The following is an 18,450-nucleotide window of genomic DNA, read 5'->3' on the forward strand; positions in this document are numbered from 1 at the left end:
TCCCTCCCTCATGCGCGCTCTCTCTCTCTCTTTCCTCCTCCATGAATTCCTTTCTTCCTATGAGTCTGTGCAATCTGAACTACGACCAGCTCCAGCTTCTCCTCTTCACAAAAGACTTGCCTTTCTCTCATCTCAATTCATTCCTAGCTTTAGTATGAATTATTAAACAGCACTTTGTGTTACACAGAGCTCCCAAAGTTATCATCACTCAGCCTCGGTGTTTGTTACAATGTGCTTGCCGTGTGGCTGAAGCTCTATGCGTTTATTTCACTGTTCATACATGCAATGTAAAAGTGTGTTTGCGCTAGATCGTGGTCAGATAACAGCCAAGTCATTCGTTTTGGTCAGTTTGTGCATGTGTGGCACGAAGTAGGCGATGTGAGTGCACTGGATGAAATTAACTGAGAGTGGATACGCAGAGTTGGACCCAGAGTCAGAAGACACTGTCGCAAGTGAAACACCTCCACAACAGATGTTCTTCTTCTTCAGTACACAAAAAACATGTACGCAACCGGATGTGCCCGGATTAGTGCCTGGAGCAGGAGGATCTGCTGTTCAGGAGAAGTGAATACAACAAAACCCAATGTTCTCAGCAGTGACTGAACTGTTTGTTTTTCGAAATTTTAGGGCTTCATAAACGAGGTAATGGCGCAGACACACACCAAAAAAACAGCATTAATTGGAACTTTAGTTCTATGGGCGGTTTAACCTGGCTCAAAAACATATGAGGACTAAATGCCTTTACAATGATATATTTGAGCAAAAATACTGAACTCTGAAGACGTTATATATGAGAAAGTTTTGATTTTGTCATAAAAACTGTTTGCTCCTCCAGAATCTTCATATTTCTACTTGTCAGGTGAAGAGAAACAGCTAAAAGTAGGAGTTGTTGATATTAAAAGCTATTTTTCTTATCGCAGTAGCTGTGAACACAGAGCAGGCAAAGCCAAAATAAAAAAATTAAAAAACACACTTTTCTACTATTTACTGACTGTGTTTTATTATTAGCATGATCACCTAAATGCAGCAGGTATTTAATATTTTTTTTTGAAAAAAAAAAACATCAGGCTGACTGACTGACAGGTGATGATGAGCACTGATTGGATGATTGTGTGATGTGATCGTGGGTACCCACAGTCGCATAACAATTCAATTTACATTACAACTAAACCTAATAATACCATTTTGCCCTCATCTGAACATAACCATGACCTTTGACCCTGGAATTAGCTTCACAATTGTAGACACAGCTTTGTGACCAACTGAACATGCCCTCAATTAACTGGTCATTACTGGTCATAATTATTTGCACAAGAGAAGCCTAAAAACGTCTGGTTTTAAAATAGCTTATTAAACTTGATCTCTCTGAAGAATTTCTTTTTGGAGTGTTATACATGAGAAAGTTTTGATTTTGTCATAAAAACTGTTTGCGCCTCCAGAATCTTCATATTTCTACTTGTCAGGTGAAGAGAAACAGCTAAAAGTAGGAGCTGTTAATATTTATTAAAACTATTTTTTTTCAACTACAGTGTCAGCTGAGAGCAAAAAAGTTTGCGTTGTGCAGAATTTCACAACAGACAGAATCATACACTAAGTATTTAACACATAGCTATTTGTAGTCCTCCCCTTTTGGGAAACACATACACAAACAAAAAAAGCTGAGTTAAAAGTATGATGCTTTTGGAGCACGTCCATTAGTAAAAGTGGGGGAAAAACAGCTGGTATGGAGCACCTCCAAAAGTACTGCTCACAATGTAAGTGCCATCTATTTGAACTCAGATAAAGCCTGAGAGACGCCCATGCAGGGACTGCCTATGAATAAAATCAAACTGAAATGATCGGATATGTTTCCCCATTGTTCGAGCATTTCTGCCCTATATACAGCTCAAGAAATCTGCATTGTATCGGTATCTGAGTCGGTTTGTTCGTGAACTCAGTTGTGGCTCAGTTTGTTCGTGAACTCAGTCGTGGCTCAGTTAAATTGACACATGGTATGACTTAGAATAAATATCAGTTCGCTCTTCATATATAAATGCAATGAGCATCGTGTTTGCAGCAGCTCTTAAAATGCCATCCATTACTGCAATATCAACTATCAAAAAGGTCACCAGACAATAAGTGAAATAGAAATGCAGCGTTCCACAACCAATGACCTGCAAGGAAAATGCCAAGCACATTTGGAGAGACCTCTCACACAGTCAGCCTCTCAATCATCAATTACATTTGTTCATCAAAACCCGAGGTCTCGAGTTGGAAAAGCTGCCATAGTCATTGGTACAGTCATTACATCAAACGAACAATGGCATTTTTATATGGTCATGCAGGAACTCTTGTCGTTAATCATAAAGTGTGTCATTTTGTCATCAGCGGTGCATTTCTTTAGTGTTAAAGGGTGATGTAATGTTATTGTCAATTTCCTGTTCCTGTTCCTGTTCCTGATACCACAGTGGACCTGTGACAGGTCTTCTGGGCCCAAAAAAAAATATAGTTTAGTTTCAGCTGCAATGGAGCAGGACACAGCTTGAATATGGAGAGAATAGAACAATATAATAATAGAACAAAACTATTAGACGGTGATTCGCATTATTCCGTGTATCAGTATTTTATGTAGTGTCAGCAGGTAACGTTTCCGATTGGGCTGACGAGGGCTGACGCACATGCTCGACACACTTGTACTTCAACTGGGCACTGACTGCATCCTCACTCTGTGTTTTGGTCGCTTTTGGGGTTTAAGAAATAAAGAAATCATTTTCTGTGCCATTGTTTTCCCTACTTTGATTTTGACCAGCGCTGACCCTTATGCTTTGACCCGAGTGTGTTGATGTCATCACGTTAGACAGTGGGAAGCAATAGCTCAACATAGTTTAAAGCTCACATAGAGTGGTCCTGTTGCACATTTATGTTAGTTATGGAGGTCTACTTACATTAACTTGTTTTTATGGTCAAAAACCTCCTAGTTGCTATCAACGAGCCTATTGAAATCTGTCTTTATTGAAGCTGTGGTCAGCCGTGCTGTTTCAGACAGAAATCTTGCCGGAGAAGACAGACTGTGTTGTGATTGGCCAGCCAGTGTAGAGCCTTCCCAACTGTCTTGTGATTGGCCAATACCCGGAAGTGACATATCAGCACACCTGCTCTCAGAAGCACAGCTCCCCCCTCCGGAACGGTGGATGCACTGCTACTCATTATCAAAACATTGTTTTAACAATGTTCAAAAATAGTTTCTTCACGACTCCCAGTCACAGCCAACTTTTATGAATTTGACCCGGAGTCAGACCCAGAGTCAGAAGACACTGTCGCTTGTGAAACACCACCACAATGGACGTTATTCTTCTTCTGCGGTTCAATGTACGTAACCGGATGTGCCCGGACTAGTGCCCGGAGCAGGACGATCTGCTGTTCAGGAGAACTGATGTTTACGTAACTGGACCGGGTTTTTTCAGAGATCTCACTGAGCCCGAGATTACAATAAAACACAGCGTTCTCAGCAATGGCTGAACTGTTTGTTTTGAACCTTCAGGGCTTCGTAAACAAGGTAATGACGCAGATGCACACTAAAAAACAGCGTTAATTGGAACTTCCGGTCTAGGTCCGCTTTACATGTTTAATGTTTTAATATATTATCAGACAAGTAAATTATAATCCACGCTTAAAAACTACTACAACTATTAAATTTCTGATTTAAAATGAAAAACAAGCAACTATTTTCACGCTGTGTGCTCCACCCTTTGTCACCCCACACCAAGTTTGGTTGTTCACTGTTTCATAAACAGAAATGTATTTGTTTTTAATTATTCCTCTTACATTTTGTGTATAGTTTCACATTTTTTAACATTTTCTTTTTTGTTTACATAATGTCTTATCTGGAACAAAATCCTCCCTTGACTCAACTTGCTTACTGTAAGTAGAAGTGAAATCTGAGCAAGGACTCAATATTAACGGAGGGAATTGCTGCACTTACGCCAGATTTCTAACGGCCTAAGGGACTAATAAGGGTACATTTTCTCCTTTGTTTTCAGCAGAACAAAACAATTACTAAACAATACACAGAGCGGTCTTTATGTATTTAAACCAACCACAGGTGCACATGTTCTTTTTTTAAATCAGGAATGTTTCTCAGTTGCCTCGGCCCTTGTTATTTGCAGAGTGACTGCGCAAGACTGTTAAAACATTTGGTTGATATTTGTCTTGAAGAAATGCCTGCTACAGTGAGGCAGACCCAAAAACAGATCATAATAAAGCTCTAAATTGCTGGTTACACGTTCCTCAAGAATAAACTATTTAGTTTGCTTAACAGAGCTTAACACAACATGTTGACAAGTACACTTACGTTCACCGCTGTCAAGTATTCCTGATTCCTGTAGGGAGCGAATGCAGGAATCCACCAACTCCAAACCTGTCGTCAACTCGTCCTCGATGTCTTTCTGTCCGTCCGCTGTGACAGAGAAAATGGGGCGAGAGACAAGAGGAAGACACGGGACAAAAAAAAAATGAGGGACGGCAGCAGAGAGAGATGAATGAGATCTCTTTGAACTGTAACTTCAATTCTCTACTCTCACACTCCATAAAACTCCACACATTACATCTTGGTTATGAGCTGTGGGATGTTTTGATTATATGCTGGAAAGGACCCTGATAAGTCTTCCCTGGGAGTTGCCTGAGTGGAAATGAAGTTGTTCAAAAAGGGTATTCGACTGAATGTTAAGTGTGTGTGTGTGTGTGTGTGTGTGTGTGTGTGTGTGTGTGTGTGTGTGTGTGTGTGTGTGTGTGTGTGTGTGTGTGTGTGTTTGTGTGTGTGTGTCAATGAATATCTGTATGTAAACCAGTAATGAGATGTTGAGCAGTCAGGTTAAGCTTGTTACACGTGGCTGAGCAGTAAGTGCGATTGTACGGTGAACTTTACCTTGAGCGTTCCAGCGAAACTGCTCATCTGTTGAACTGCAAAAGAAGAAAACAGTACATAAGTAGTAGGACTTATTTCAAAAGACAATGCTCTTATTATTATTATCCTCAAAAGCAAAACACTGTACATCCACAACCACATTCGCACACGTTCATTCCCATGGATACACAAGACTTCTTTTCTATCCCCTTGATCACTGTCAATTGATCGGTGATTGATGGGGGAGATTGAACCCAGAGGAAAAAAAGACAAAGCAAGCCCGAGGGAAACAGACAGGCAGAAAAAGAAAGTTAGAGATGAGTATCGAGCCACCAGCTGTGTAATCAATACAGACACAGACAGACTAAATGATACATATAGACTCTTTCATCTGACTTCATCTACACCATTAGTCTAGCTGTCTGGCAACGTGGCTCGTTTGTGCACTTGTCGCATTTTCCACTGCTTTGTATTCAAACCAGCCCAACTTTGTAATTGAATGTCTGTCACGGTGTGTGCATGTGTGATTTGGATGTCAAAGTATATTTTGCGTCGAACGGGCTTGAACGCCGTCATGTGTGTACAAGTTTGAAGTACACGCGAGCGCGTGAATACATTTACATGTGTTTGTCTGTCAGGTTTGAGATGAAGTTATTATCTATGATGGTATCGGTCTTCCAGAGATGCAGAAATCTGCAGGATTTCACAGCAGGCAAGAGGAGACATTTAAAACAAAAGAGTGATTGATGTGTGACAATGCAGTGCTATTTATTTTGAAGTTTGTTTGACTTTTCATTTGTGTGATGAAGTTCTGACATCAGTCCGCTTGTTAGGGAGTTTGCTTAATCGCTGTCCGTTTACAGCCTGAAGATCTATGCTGCTTACATGACAGCCAGTCAATAATCAGGTCAGAATTTCTGTGTTCTGCTGAGGTTTCAGTTTACTAATCTGTAAGGCAGTGGCTCTCAAACTTTTTTAAACCAAGTGCAACCTGAGAAAATATTGATTGAGCTCTCGAAGTAACACCATTATCGCCAACGTTAAAATACAGTGGTGCAAATAGGCCGAGCAAAGTCAGCCACGGACTTTAAAGTGGTATAGCAAAATTAGATTAAGTTGTTATTTGTTTCATTTTCTACACACTCTGGTCAAAACTCCTCAGCTCCACTTCGATCACATACCCTGGTATATACACTGTATATACCATATAGTATATAGTATTTCTGATTTTTATATATATATATAATTATTCTGTAGACACCAATAAATATAACCATACATGTCAGTAGTCTATGCAAACATAGATGCAACAAAGAACGAAATAACACAAGATTAAATCAGTGCATACTTTTACAGCAAACTGTATATGATTCTGTGCTCATCTTACATTTCTTCATCTGAAAGAGAATCTTATGCAATAAATCCACTGAGACACACGAGTGCAGCACAAAAGAGACTGGAATTAGCAGCAATGCAGAGGAAAGTCAGATCAATTAAGAATGACTAATTATACAGAAATTGAAACATCAAATCTCAGCAATGTGAAAGAGATCCACATTTATTAACTATGGACCCATTTTACTTTGCTAGAATACTGTGACTGATTTAAAGACAAATTATTCTTCATTTATCATTTCTCTGCTGCCTTGCTCTAAACTAAATGACTAGCTTCACACTCAGAATTTCTCGCTCTATTTCAGTATTTTTCACAGGAAATTATGCAGCAATGTAAGACATGTAATGCTCTATGGAAATGACTTGTTTTGGATTCCGTGTCACACAACAAAGAGCTCAATGACCAAATTTGAACGTGCTGTATGTCTGTAATCAAAAAAGTGAAATTGATACTTTAAACTGAACAATTACTCTCCAGCTGGGAAGCAAAGGTTCAGCTTAAATACAAAGAAAAAAAATCATCTTGATGGGCTAATGAAACACAGTCAGCATGGGACAGTAACAGCATGGGGGTCAGACAGGTGGAGTTAAGATCAAACGGCCTTTTGATCAAACATGCAATCCAGCAGAGAAACGTATTCAATATTTTTAACATTGAAAGTATTTTTACGAAAAGTATTATCACCAATACCACCTGCGTATAAGTCAGCTTTATTCGTGGCACATCTTCGCGATTTGAGATTAAGCATCGAGGTATAGTGAGAGAGCAGCTTTTCTGTAATTTAACTGAAATGTGTGTATTATTATTCATGTAAAAATAGGTTGGGTAACATAAATTAGAGGGTTGATGTCGGACACAGATTGAGATTGGAGATTGGATTTTAATGACAAAGAAATATAAATTATTTAATTTAATTTACTGACTTTACTTAATGACTAAAACATTTTGGTTGATTAGGGATCTGCAAACATGAGGGAGAGACCATCCCTCCCAGGGGGGAAAAGAGAAATTGTATTAAACTGGCCTAACTGTGAAATGTCCTCATCATAATCTCACCGGCCTGTGGAGAAGGTTATGTCTTTGAACAATCCTAAAATGCCAGATCTAGGACATTGCATTATAAATATTTCAAACATGTTTTGATGCCTTTAAGAACTTGTTCTTCAAAGCAAACATTTCACTTTTAAGGCTTACTTCTGTCGCCCTCCCAGGTAGATAAAAGCATTTGGTTCCATTTTAATAAAATGATTTATTATTTAAATATGCATTTTTTCATATATATATATATTTTTAGACTAATTGGATACTACAAAATGCTTTGCTGTGCAGCTGCCATAGAGTTGCACTTCTCTGCAAGTCACACGGAACTACTCACAACTGCAAGCAAATTCTCGTCCTTTGGGAAACATTGCCAAATCTAATTATAGGTAGACTGATTGCGCGGCAGGTGCTGATTCAGAAAAAGAGTGCAGCGTACAGTAGGTGACAATGACATCATGCAGATACACACACACACACACAAGCACAAACCAATGAGAATGTGAGCTATGCATTTGTATAGCATGCAAACGTTGTGTCACTGTGTTGAAGTGTGGCAGAGAGAAGACGGTTCAGAACAAGACAGAGGAAGAGAACTTTGCACGAGACACTAAGACAGAGCTCATAGTCAGGAGAGAGACATTTAATAAACATTATTCCACAACACTGCACACTCTCGCCTGCAATGCCACAACACTACACCCCGTAAGGCAGTGAGTCTCTTAACAGCGGGCCCGCTAACCCCACGTCTCCACTGGCGTAGACGCAGCACAGCTCACGTCAACAGTGTCCTCTACTGTTCCTGATGAAATCTACATCATATTAATTTCAGAAAATTTGAAAAGTGCAGTTCCCTCCTTTAGTCCTATTATACTGCATGTGCATGGGTATTAGTATTAATGTCTACTATGAAGAAAAAGTTTTGTTGTTTGTTGTTTTTTACATTTTCAAATGATTGTTTTTTTAAGCACATGTTTTGGTGATAACCTGTGGTGACAACTAATCTTTATACATTTTAGCAATTATTAGAGCGTAAGAAAATCCCTTCACATTTTATTCAACATTAATACACATCACAGTACAGTTTGAATGTGAGTCAACATAATTACATACAGATAATGTACATGACAAATTACATATTTAGTAGAGATAGAGAATGAGAACATTTCTATTGATGAAAAACAAGGGTTTGATTAGTCTGAAATATCATGGCCTTTGTTGTCAACAAAGGCCAACCCAACAAACAACCCAGTGGTGAAATATTAAGGAAACATTGGACATCACCCATCTAAGGAGGATGGAAGATGTTGGTCCATCTGTAGAACCAATACCAAGCAACTCTAAAGCTGATAGTTACTCCTGTGGATTATTTTTTTCCCCGTTTTAATCCATCTACATGTGAGCAAATGCACAAAATGCTTTCCTTGTCAGTCCTGTCTTGTTCCCGGAAAGGTGCAGTTTTCATTTGTAGATCACTAATAAAAAACTGGTAAACATGCTGACAGCGTTCATGGTAAAAGTATGAAGCCATCGAGACAGTAATCCTAGAAGCCACAGCCTTCATGAGTTATTAGGTCTAAGCTTGTTATACATTACTCTGAAGGAGTTACAAACTGTCACACAGGGTTCTGCTTAAACCCTCCAGCTGCCTCCCTTCACAGATAGTAACGCTCCTTGTCCTGATAAGGCTGTCAGGGGGAAAGTGTGCACGCTCACATCCACAGTTTACTCTCACGTGAGCCAGAACCTAAACACAAACATACACTCTATAGGTAAGGGATTCTGCTGTTAAATCTTCAGAGCACTTTCTTTGTTATGTTGTCATAAGGCTTGTTAGAAAAGACAATCAAGCATGAGCTGTGAAGATCAATAGATTCAGATAACCCTCCAAAAAAAAAAAAAAAATCTCTACAACCACGAGGAGCCTCACATATTCTGGTCTCTATTCTGTCCAGAGAATTCAGAGTGAGCAATGACATTTATTTCCTGGCTTCAGCTCATTCTCCGCTGTTTTTAAAGTAATTTCATTGGTAAAAATTTGTTTTTCCTTTATTAACAACACTCACTGTACATTTACATGCACACAACCGTGATAAAAAGACCAGGGAGGAAATTTTGGTGCATTCGCAGAAGGCCAATTCCGACTCTGGTCCGACTAATAGTGTACATACAGGAATAATCGGACTATGAATTGCATTACCTCGGTATGTTAGTCTGACTAAGACCAACTTGATTTTAGATAGACTAACATATTTACATGACATTATGGAAACTGAATTATTTAGTCACTTGTCCCATTCATTCATTCGTTCAGCAAACAGCCTGACGTATAATGGATACTTGTTTTCTTTAATTAAAGTTTAAGGTCTCCATTACCTCTAAAAGGAGATTACAGTATAAATTCAACTTTGTCTTTTCAATAAAAATCTGTCTCCAGGATCATGTAAATCCTAATCTGATCTGCACTAAACTTAATGGATGGATGAGGCCCGAGCGAGCCAGGGTACAATTAAATTTTAGTGTGCTTCCAGTAAGTGGGAAGCATCCAGGAATATTGGATCAATGGATCAAAACTGAGATACTGATGAGATTGTATAATTTATTGCACATTATCAAATTCCTTTCACTTCCTTTTTGATTTATTTCTTCCTTCTGACATAAGAGTTATGGAATACAGTGTGTGGGGGGGATTTTTTGGCCTTGGCAAAGGTTATGTGCTTTACTGCCCATATTATGAATTCCTCTAAATATGGAATGAAGGACAGTGAAGAGACAATTGACCGATTATTTTGGGCAGTGAAGAACCAAAGCCCAACACCGATATGGATGTGTGGTACATCCAACGTTCACACCTCATCAGTGTTAAACTATAATGATCTTAATTGTGATGAAGCTGATTCTTTTAAGTGTGGACTACAAATGTAAGAAGAGAAAATGTGCACACTCACTTTTAGGCATGGAGTCGTTATGGGAACTCAAGTGTTTTTTGACATCTGTCTGTCGAATGAATACAAACCTACCCAATGGGGGATGTCATAACAACAGCTTTCCACTTCATCATCATCACCATGACAGTATGACATTACAGTAATCTGTCAATCTAGAGTGGGCCTTTATGCTGTGTACAGAGGGAGTGGGAGTAGGGAGTGTGTCTGCATGCATGTACGTGTGCACATGAGAGAGAAAGAGGCCTTTTAAATTGTCTTTGTGGTGGAAGTGGGTGAAATGACAATGTGAATAAAAAGAATAGAATGGACACAAAACAACACAACACAATTGACACACAGTAACACAAAAGTAAGCCTAAATATTGAGGCTAAAAAGTGTTTTTTGACTAAAGCATATGAGCGAGTGTCAACGTATGTGTGCATGTGGTTGTACGCTTATGCGAGGTCTCTGATACGCTATTCAAAAAGCTGTCTTTTGTTCTGGAAACAAGGCTGAGGATAAACCTCTGAGGATGTGACAGCTGAAAGACAGAGTGGCTGGAACAGAATTGTCTCGTCAAAGTGTTCACTGAAATTATTTCTAATGCCCGACTACTGACAGCTGCAACAAAAACCCCTATTCCTCCTAAAAAGAAAACAACAATAGGGATGTTTCAACTCTGCACAGCTCTCTCCTCTCTGACTCATCCACTTTCAGCTCCTAAACACTCACGTTAACCTACCAGTATACTCTTTAAATGTGTATGTGGGCTCTGAATTATGCTTATGGGTAAACTGATATAGCATTGACACACTAAGTGAAGCCTGTTATGGAGTCTTAAAGTCGTCATGAAACTGGCCTAAGGCCTTCCACATAGTTATTCTCCCTTCATCGTATTGACTGCTATTAAAGTAGCAACCAGTCCCACTGCAGCTACGAATACAGCCTGTTTTCTGTTGTGGAGGACTTCTCAAAAACACCGTCACCTACATCTGTGGTGCAAACCAAAGGAAGTTAAGAGTGATGCTTCTAAGGGAAAAATATGACAAGGACATTTCTGGAGTGAGGCCATATATGCTTAAACAGATACATGATGGCACTGGTGCTGAGGGAGAGACTCGGGAAATTCAGGCTCATCTCCGCGATGATGCATCTGAAAGGTAAGTTGGATTGGGGGGCGGCACAGCACTTGACTGGATAGGAATCAGTGAACTTTGCCGAGTACAAGATGAGGCATCATCATCATCATACATAATATGCAGAAGCTACTACCGCTCTGACATCCGTGTCATGATGACTTTAATGTTACCTTACACACACACACACAGTCAGTGTAGTTACTATTTATGTGCCTGGAGAAAGGAGAGCATTGACACCGAATACAAGCCCTCTGGACACAACACAAGACAAGTTTGGGCCAGATTTGGACAAATATTTTGAAATTGTAAACACGTTTGGGTCGTGCTCAGTCACATTTTCTGCTGGCCCGAGTACATGTGTTTGGAGGTGAGCGATTTTTTGGGGCACTGAGCTGGAGAGCGAGGCAGTAGCCAGTTGACTAATCGTGCTCTTCATTTTTATTGCAGAAGTGGATGGATATGGCGAGGCTGAACTGCACACAGACTTTGTAAGGAAAAGATCTCGAGGAATTCCAGGTACTGAAGTGCATTGAATTGTGTGCAGTATAGATGAGAAAAACAAAGGCTGCATGGAGTCCCAAAATATCAGTGTTTTGTTTTGTTGTTTTTTCTCTTTTACGATATTTCTGTATTAACAACACACTTTTTTTCTACACCGGGACACCATAAATGCCTTTCTTTCAGACTGCCACTTGACCACTGTGGTACGTTTTGAATAGATTATGCTCTGTCGATGTGTGCTCTGTGTCGAGTGAACCCACCGAGGTAGCAGGCGTGTTACAGTGTGCAACTCTGTGTGTACGGTCTGTCATTTACACTGCACTGTCTTGTAAGCAGGGAAAACAAGGGCAGGCAAATGTATTTATATAGCACATTTAATCACAAAGAAACACAAACGCACAGGTTTGTGCAGTGATTCTTCTGATGACACTGCATTGATTTCCATTCAGCCTAAACAAAACATTATCCCTTAATGCCTAACTCTAACTCTAACCTCACCACAATTTAAATCTTAGCCCTTATCTTAAGCAAATCCTCAGAAATAAGGTTCTGTCTTATTTGGACCAGGTTGTATACCCCTGGCGTACACACACACACACGCAGTCATATTAACACTGGTCAGGTTTGATTAAACAGACAGGTTTTGAGTTTGGACTTTAAAAAGGAAATGCTATTTGCAGGTCGTATTTCATGAGGTGAAGTATTTGAGAGAGCAGGTCTACAGTGAATAAATGTGCTTTTACCTGCTGCTGGTATCATTTGAAAACCACCGTCTGAGGACCTAAGAGGTCGGATGGTATGGTAGTTAGTGCACAGGTCAGAAACATATAGGCAGCTGAACCGGGCAAGCGATAACTGTTACATGCCATGGATAGGATAACTTCAACACAGCTTACACTGACTTCATAATGGCTTGGGTCAGAAACAGACAAAGAAAAAAGCTCATACTCGCTCAGACCGTGCAGTGCTCAAGTAGATAGTATAAAAAACTAATATTTACACACCCTTCTACTCCAAGTCAACACTGCATTAGGTGATATACTCCAAGAGCATAAAAAACTTGACTTACACCGTTTACTGCATCAACCTAAGACCTTCAGTTTCTGCAGTTGGATAGTGCACAGTGTTTCTGTTTGTCCAGTGTGCATTAACCAATAAGTCCTTTGAAAGAATAATTTTCCATATTTTTCATTACACAGCAGTGCGCACACACCAATCTCCAGCAAGAGTCTGCAAAGACCCCTGTTGGGCAAAGTACAGTCTCGCACACAATGACTCCACAAAACATTTTAATTTTGTGCCCGAGACACTTTCATTCAATCTTTTGTGCGCGCATATAATACGGACAACTGTGGGCTTACACTGTGAGCAGGACCTGCTGTTTGCACTATTTCAGCTCAGGAACATCTGCTGTGTGTGTCTAAATCACCAGGCTATTATAGTTATGATGATAGGTGGGCTATCGCTGTTTTGTACCAGCACCAGATAATGACAGAATACCCCCATGCATAATTCACAAGGGACACGTGGCCTGACACCAGGTGCGCCCTGCATTATTGTGCTCCACACACACACCATTATACTCATCTAACAAGGCTCACTGCACCAAGACTGATATAACATGTTATTGAACTGGAGATTAATAACTCTGTTTCTCACATTGTGAAATGTAAGAACAAACATTTTAGTCGTGCTACTTAAGATATAATAAAGGTTGTAATGAGATTTGTTTAATCCTCATTATACAACTTGAATATTAATGTCATATTAATCTTTCTTTACCTGTTCTTTACTGCAATGCAATATTGAGAACATACAGTAGAGCTGGTTTATGACATTTTCGGAATATAAGATGGCTGTTTGTATTTCAGGTCATGTAGAGATCCAGGAGACATGTATACATGTATGTATTTACTGTAGGGGTTGGTCAAAATATTGATTTGGTGATTGCCGTGCTTCCTTGGGCAATACAATAATCAATATGACAGGATAAATATCGACATTTTAATTCATAAATTAAGGTGCTCTAAATGGTCCATGCCAGTTTCCCTCGCCGGGCATCATGACTTGATGTCTCCTAATAATAGGGTAATGGACGAAAAAGCTACATTAACCGATGCCCCATCCAAGCTCAATACATAGGGTTAGGGTTTGTGGCTTGTGGCTTAGCACTAACGATGCTGTTGGTGTAACAATTAATGTTTTTGAGGAGTTTAAATGTTTGTTTGATTTTAGACAAAAATTCTCCAAAGCCAAAACAAAACGAGCCTCATTCGACTTCATTTCTGTCTAAATTTCCACCGAAGGTTTTCCATTGTCTCTGTGGTCATTACACATTCAGCTGTGTCACTGCGGCCTACATACTGCATTCTGATTGTTCAGGTTTTCTTGAAAAAGTAACATAACCCTAATTGTGCTTTTAGAGGCGGAGTGCATTAGTCCTCTGAGGTTTACAGGGGTTTTCTTCAATATACTTGGTTATAATGTGATCTCAACAAAAAAAGAACATTTTAACAAGCTTGTTAGCAATCATTCGAACAATATGAACAGTTGGCTCACAATCGCATGTGACAAAATAGCAAAGATATTAACATAATAATTAAGATTTACACATCAGTAACGGCATCACAGGCTGCTCAATACAGCAGAAACTGGAAGTCAAAAGGCATACTGATGTGTCACACACAAAAGGCTGCTGAATTTAGGAAACTACCAGGCTACCAGACAACTGATCCACAGTACAGAGGATCTTATACGAATCAAACAGGTTTCAGTGTTGCACCGCAAAAAAAACTGTATTTCAAATGTTTCCAGCTGAAGAGAAGTAGATGAAGGAGAAAATACCAAAAATGCATGCTGCATGTTCACACATCACTGTATTACTAGGAGACAAGCAAGGGATTAACAGAGATTACAGAGGGCAAAGTGAAAACACTTGGCCAGAACGCCAATCAGAATTTCTCAACTGTGTCTCTGGCTCTCACTCACAAACAGCTTGACCTCACCCTATGAGACGATTCTACACTTACAAGCGTCAGTGAGGACAAGACACATTTTCTCTAGTTGTGACTTCTGCTAACTGCACTGTGCTCTCTGCAATGAATCTGAAGAAAAATGTTCACAACTTTTTTTTTGCTTTTATTTGAATCTGGCAGTTCCACCACTCCTCCCATTCACATTAGACACATTTGTTCCATCAGATTAATGAAAGGAAGTACATCTTGTTCTCTAAAGTGTGTATATTTATGTGAGCAGACCCACATTACTGCAATTGCTCGTTGTAGTCTGTTATCTTGTCGGCGACAAAAACTGTAATCTCCCCGCAGCCTGTCAGGCACTGCGAAATCCATATGCACACATCAATATAACACAGACACGCACACAAAAAAATCACACATACACACATGGGTAGTAGTGTGATGTCACAGGCAGATAGGACACCTTAGAGCTTCGCAGGCTGAAGCAGTCAACAGCGTAAATCAGCCATTCCCTAGAGGATCATCTTACCAATGATTTAGTGGGAGTCACCGAGTCAGTCACAGCTTCCACTCCATAAGAGGAATTTATTATGTGTGTGTGTGCACCTACGTATCTTTTTAAAGTTGTGTTGACAAATTGTAGTTTGCAATCGGTGTGGTCTTCACAACGTTGAGACTATAAGACTGTTTTTAGGGTTCAGGTAGAATTTAGTTTGAGGTTAGGGGAAAAGAAAATTGTTCCCTTACAGCTATAGAAAGACAAACTTGTGTTAGAGAGAGAGCATTCAAGGAACAAGGAGTTATTCACCTTACAGCGTCTCTTCCTTTGACACCCCATGAGACCAATTATCAATACCGAATGACTAAACACACACACACATGCGCATGTAATCTTACACCACACAGGAACCACTGCTGCTTGACAGTTAGATCATCATAATGGCTCGACATGAGCCTCATGCAGTCAATATTCATAATTCAGGGGAGACAGCTTGAAGAGTGATACTTATTATATAAAACACACATACAGTAGCACATACAGAGACACTTTTGTGAGTATCCGTCTTTCCTGTTGCCAAGAAAGTCTGTTGCTACTTGAGATCAGTGAAATAATCAAATAAACCAAACAGACAAAAATATTTGCCCTTTGTGTAGTTATGTAGATAGGATTTGCCGCTAATCTTGTTTAAGAGCATGTTGGGCTTTAAACTTCATTCATCTTAGCACATAAATGAACAGTTATGGTCTAATATTGTTTAAAGGTCCCATAGTATGCCCTATTAACGTTTATTAAAGTTTAACTAGGTCCTGGTGCCCTAATGAACATGTCTGTGTCATGCTTTAGTCAAAATATAAGGATGAAGCACAATAGCAGTTCAATAACTCTGCCAAAATAGCCTTTTTCAAAACGCTCGGTTTTGTGCCTGGTCATTTACATGTGAATGAGACCCAGGTAAATACACATCCACTGCTTCCAGGGGAGTGTCGATCTAACTGTCGCCACTTATCACCTATTGTCATGCAGTGTCGTCACAACCCCCGCTCCATATACCCCATATTAATGTCCGTTTACCCGTTGTTACTGAGTTTCACCGTAATGCTTGTGAACATTTTTTTCATAAATAAAATATATCCACTGGACACAAAATTCTTCTGAGGCTGGAAGTTTGTGTAAAACACTGTGCTCCGCTCTTCCTCCCTCGCCTGCAGTCTCGATTTCACAGGGACAAGGGGGAGCTATGGTGGAGCTGTGAAGTACTCTGTGAAGTACTCTGCCTGGCGGGGTGCCAACATTCACGGTGAAATGTACGCACTGTCGTCACTTGGTCGGGAGGTGTAAACATCGCATGTTTTATCGCCTATACTTACACAAAGTGGAACCACTAAAACATGACTGAGTCTTGTTTTTTTCATATTTTGGGGACTGGTATGGCCCTCTGAGTCCCAAATATCAGTACTAAAAGATCAAAAAGTTGATTTTTCACAATAGGGGACCTTTAACTTGCTTAATATGCCTGTATATATTTTGAGAAGCTGCAAGTGGTCAAGTGAATTCGATTTATATAGCCCAACATCACAAACTTTAACATTCTGTACATGACACCCTCTGTCCTTAGACCCTCACATCGAGTGAAAAATGCACAAAAACCCTTGTTCGGTGGGGAAAAATGGGCTAAACCTCAGGAAGGAGGAAGGATCCCTTTCCCAGGATGTACAAAACACAACATTTTCAATGAACCCAATGTATTCACTTTTATTTTTCACATTTAACACATTCCTACATGGCAAGGGAAGTGGTGGCTAAAAACAATATGATAATGTGTACTGTTATTCATCTCTCTCATAGTCCCTGACTGTAATTAATACTATAAACAATGACTTATGTTCCACAGAAAGGTGACATGGTATAACTATAGTGAAAATGAATAATGATCCGTTACACAAGTAACACACAGTAGAGACGCATGTAGGTGTAAATGACGATGAGGCTGTTCGCGTAGCTTAAATGAATGAACGCATGCATACAGTGTGCGGGACTTTATGAATGTATATCGTATATGTAATTGATTGAGGAGTGAGGTAATGTGACATGAACTGGCGCCCTGAAGGCTGAAGTTTTAATTAACTGGTAGGAGACGAGCTGGCTGGTTCAGCTTCCATAATATATCACCATGTCTGGTCTGCAATGACTCCTAGAGCGCACACACACGCAGGCACACACACACTCGCACAAAAGCCACCTGGCCATAGCAGGGTGCAGCGAACTTGTGAGTGGATTTAACTGTCCCTCTTTGTGCCAGAGATGGGAGTAAGTCACACATATGGAAGTCATATTCAAGTCTTAAGCAAACCTGCAGTCATTCTTGCAAGAACCAGGCAAGTCAATTTGCATGAATATCGAAAAATGAAGATGATTTTCCCAGATATTCCATGTTTATTATGCTAAAAAAAACAGCTAGAGTTTTATCAGTTTATCAGAAACAATGTATTGGTCATACAATGTAAGGGCTGTTCAATAGTCCCATGGAAAACAAACCTAACAACAAAAAAATGTAATAATAAAACTACAGAGCCTAAAATATAAAGAATAGTGACATTAGGTTGCTATTCAAAAGTGAGTCTTTTACCAACATTAGTCGAGTAAGTCGAGTCCTCAAATTTGCAACGTAAGACGTGACGAGAATCTCCCCGCCCTGCTTTGTGCCTCTGCGCGTGGCATACAATGTTATTCAGACTGTTATCAATTGGCACAAAGGGTGTCAGTGTCAACACTGAAGGGAAAGAAAAAAGATGTCAACATTTGATTTCGTGACTAGGGGGAAAAAAATGACTGTGCAGATAAATTCCTTGTCCTCTGCTATGTTTTTGTTCTCTTTCCTTTGTGCAGTTCTACCTCCTAGTACTGAAACAACACAATTACAAAGGCATGATGCCACCTCATTGATTTTGCATTAACTAGTGAAAACAAGATTCAAAGCTCATTTCTGTGATTATGTCCATTAAATATTGGAGCAGAAAAGGATATTTTCCATGTGCAAGAAAGAACAGTTTGAAAGAATGGCTGCAGGTAAATTACAGGCCAACAGT

General features: G+C 39.7%; 1 protein-coding gene across 1 annotated transcript in view; it reads right to left on the reverse strand.

Moving 5' to 3' along the window:
• The window catches only part of ctnnd2a (catenin (cadherin-associated protein), delta 2a), a gene marked incomplete at its 3' end in the record, with an annotated part of 207,662 nt that overhangs the window by 126,677 nt on the left and 62,535 nt on the right, over positions 1–18,450 (reverse strand). Inside the window, exons 3-4 of the mRNA XM_083901908.1 lie at positions 4,904–4,938; positions 4,331–4,435 (exon numbers count right to left, since the gene is read on the reverse strand). Of these exons, the coding sequence (XP_083758034.1) occupies positions 4,331–4,435; positions 4,904–4,938 (140 nt within the window). The remainder of the gene's footprint in view (positions 1–4,330; positions 4,436–4,903; positions 4,939–18,450) is intronic.

The sequence above is a fragment of the Microchirus variegatus genome (genome assembly GCF_963457635.1).
Source record: "Microchirus variegatus genome assembly, chromosome: 15".
Classification (NCBI taxonomy): Eukaryota; Metazoa; Chordata; class Actinopteri; order Pleuronectiformes; family Soleidae; genus Microchirus; species Microchirus variegatus.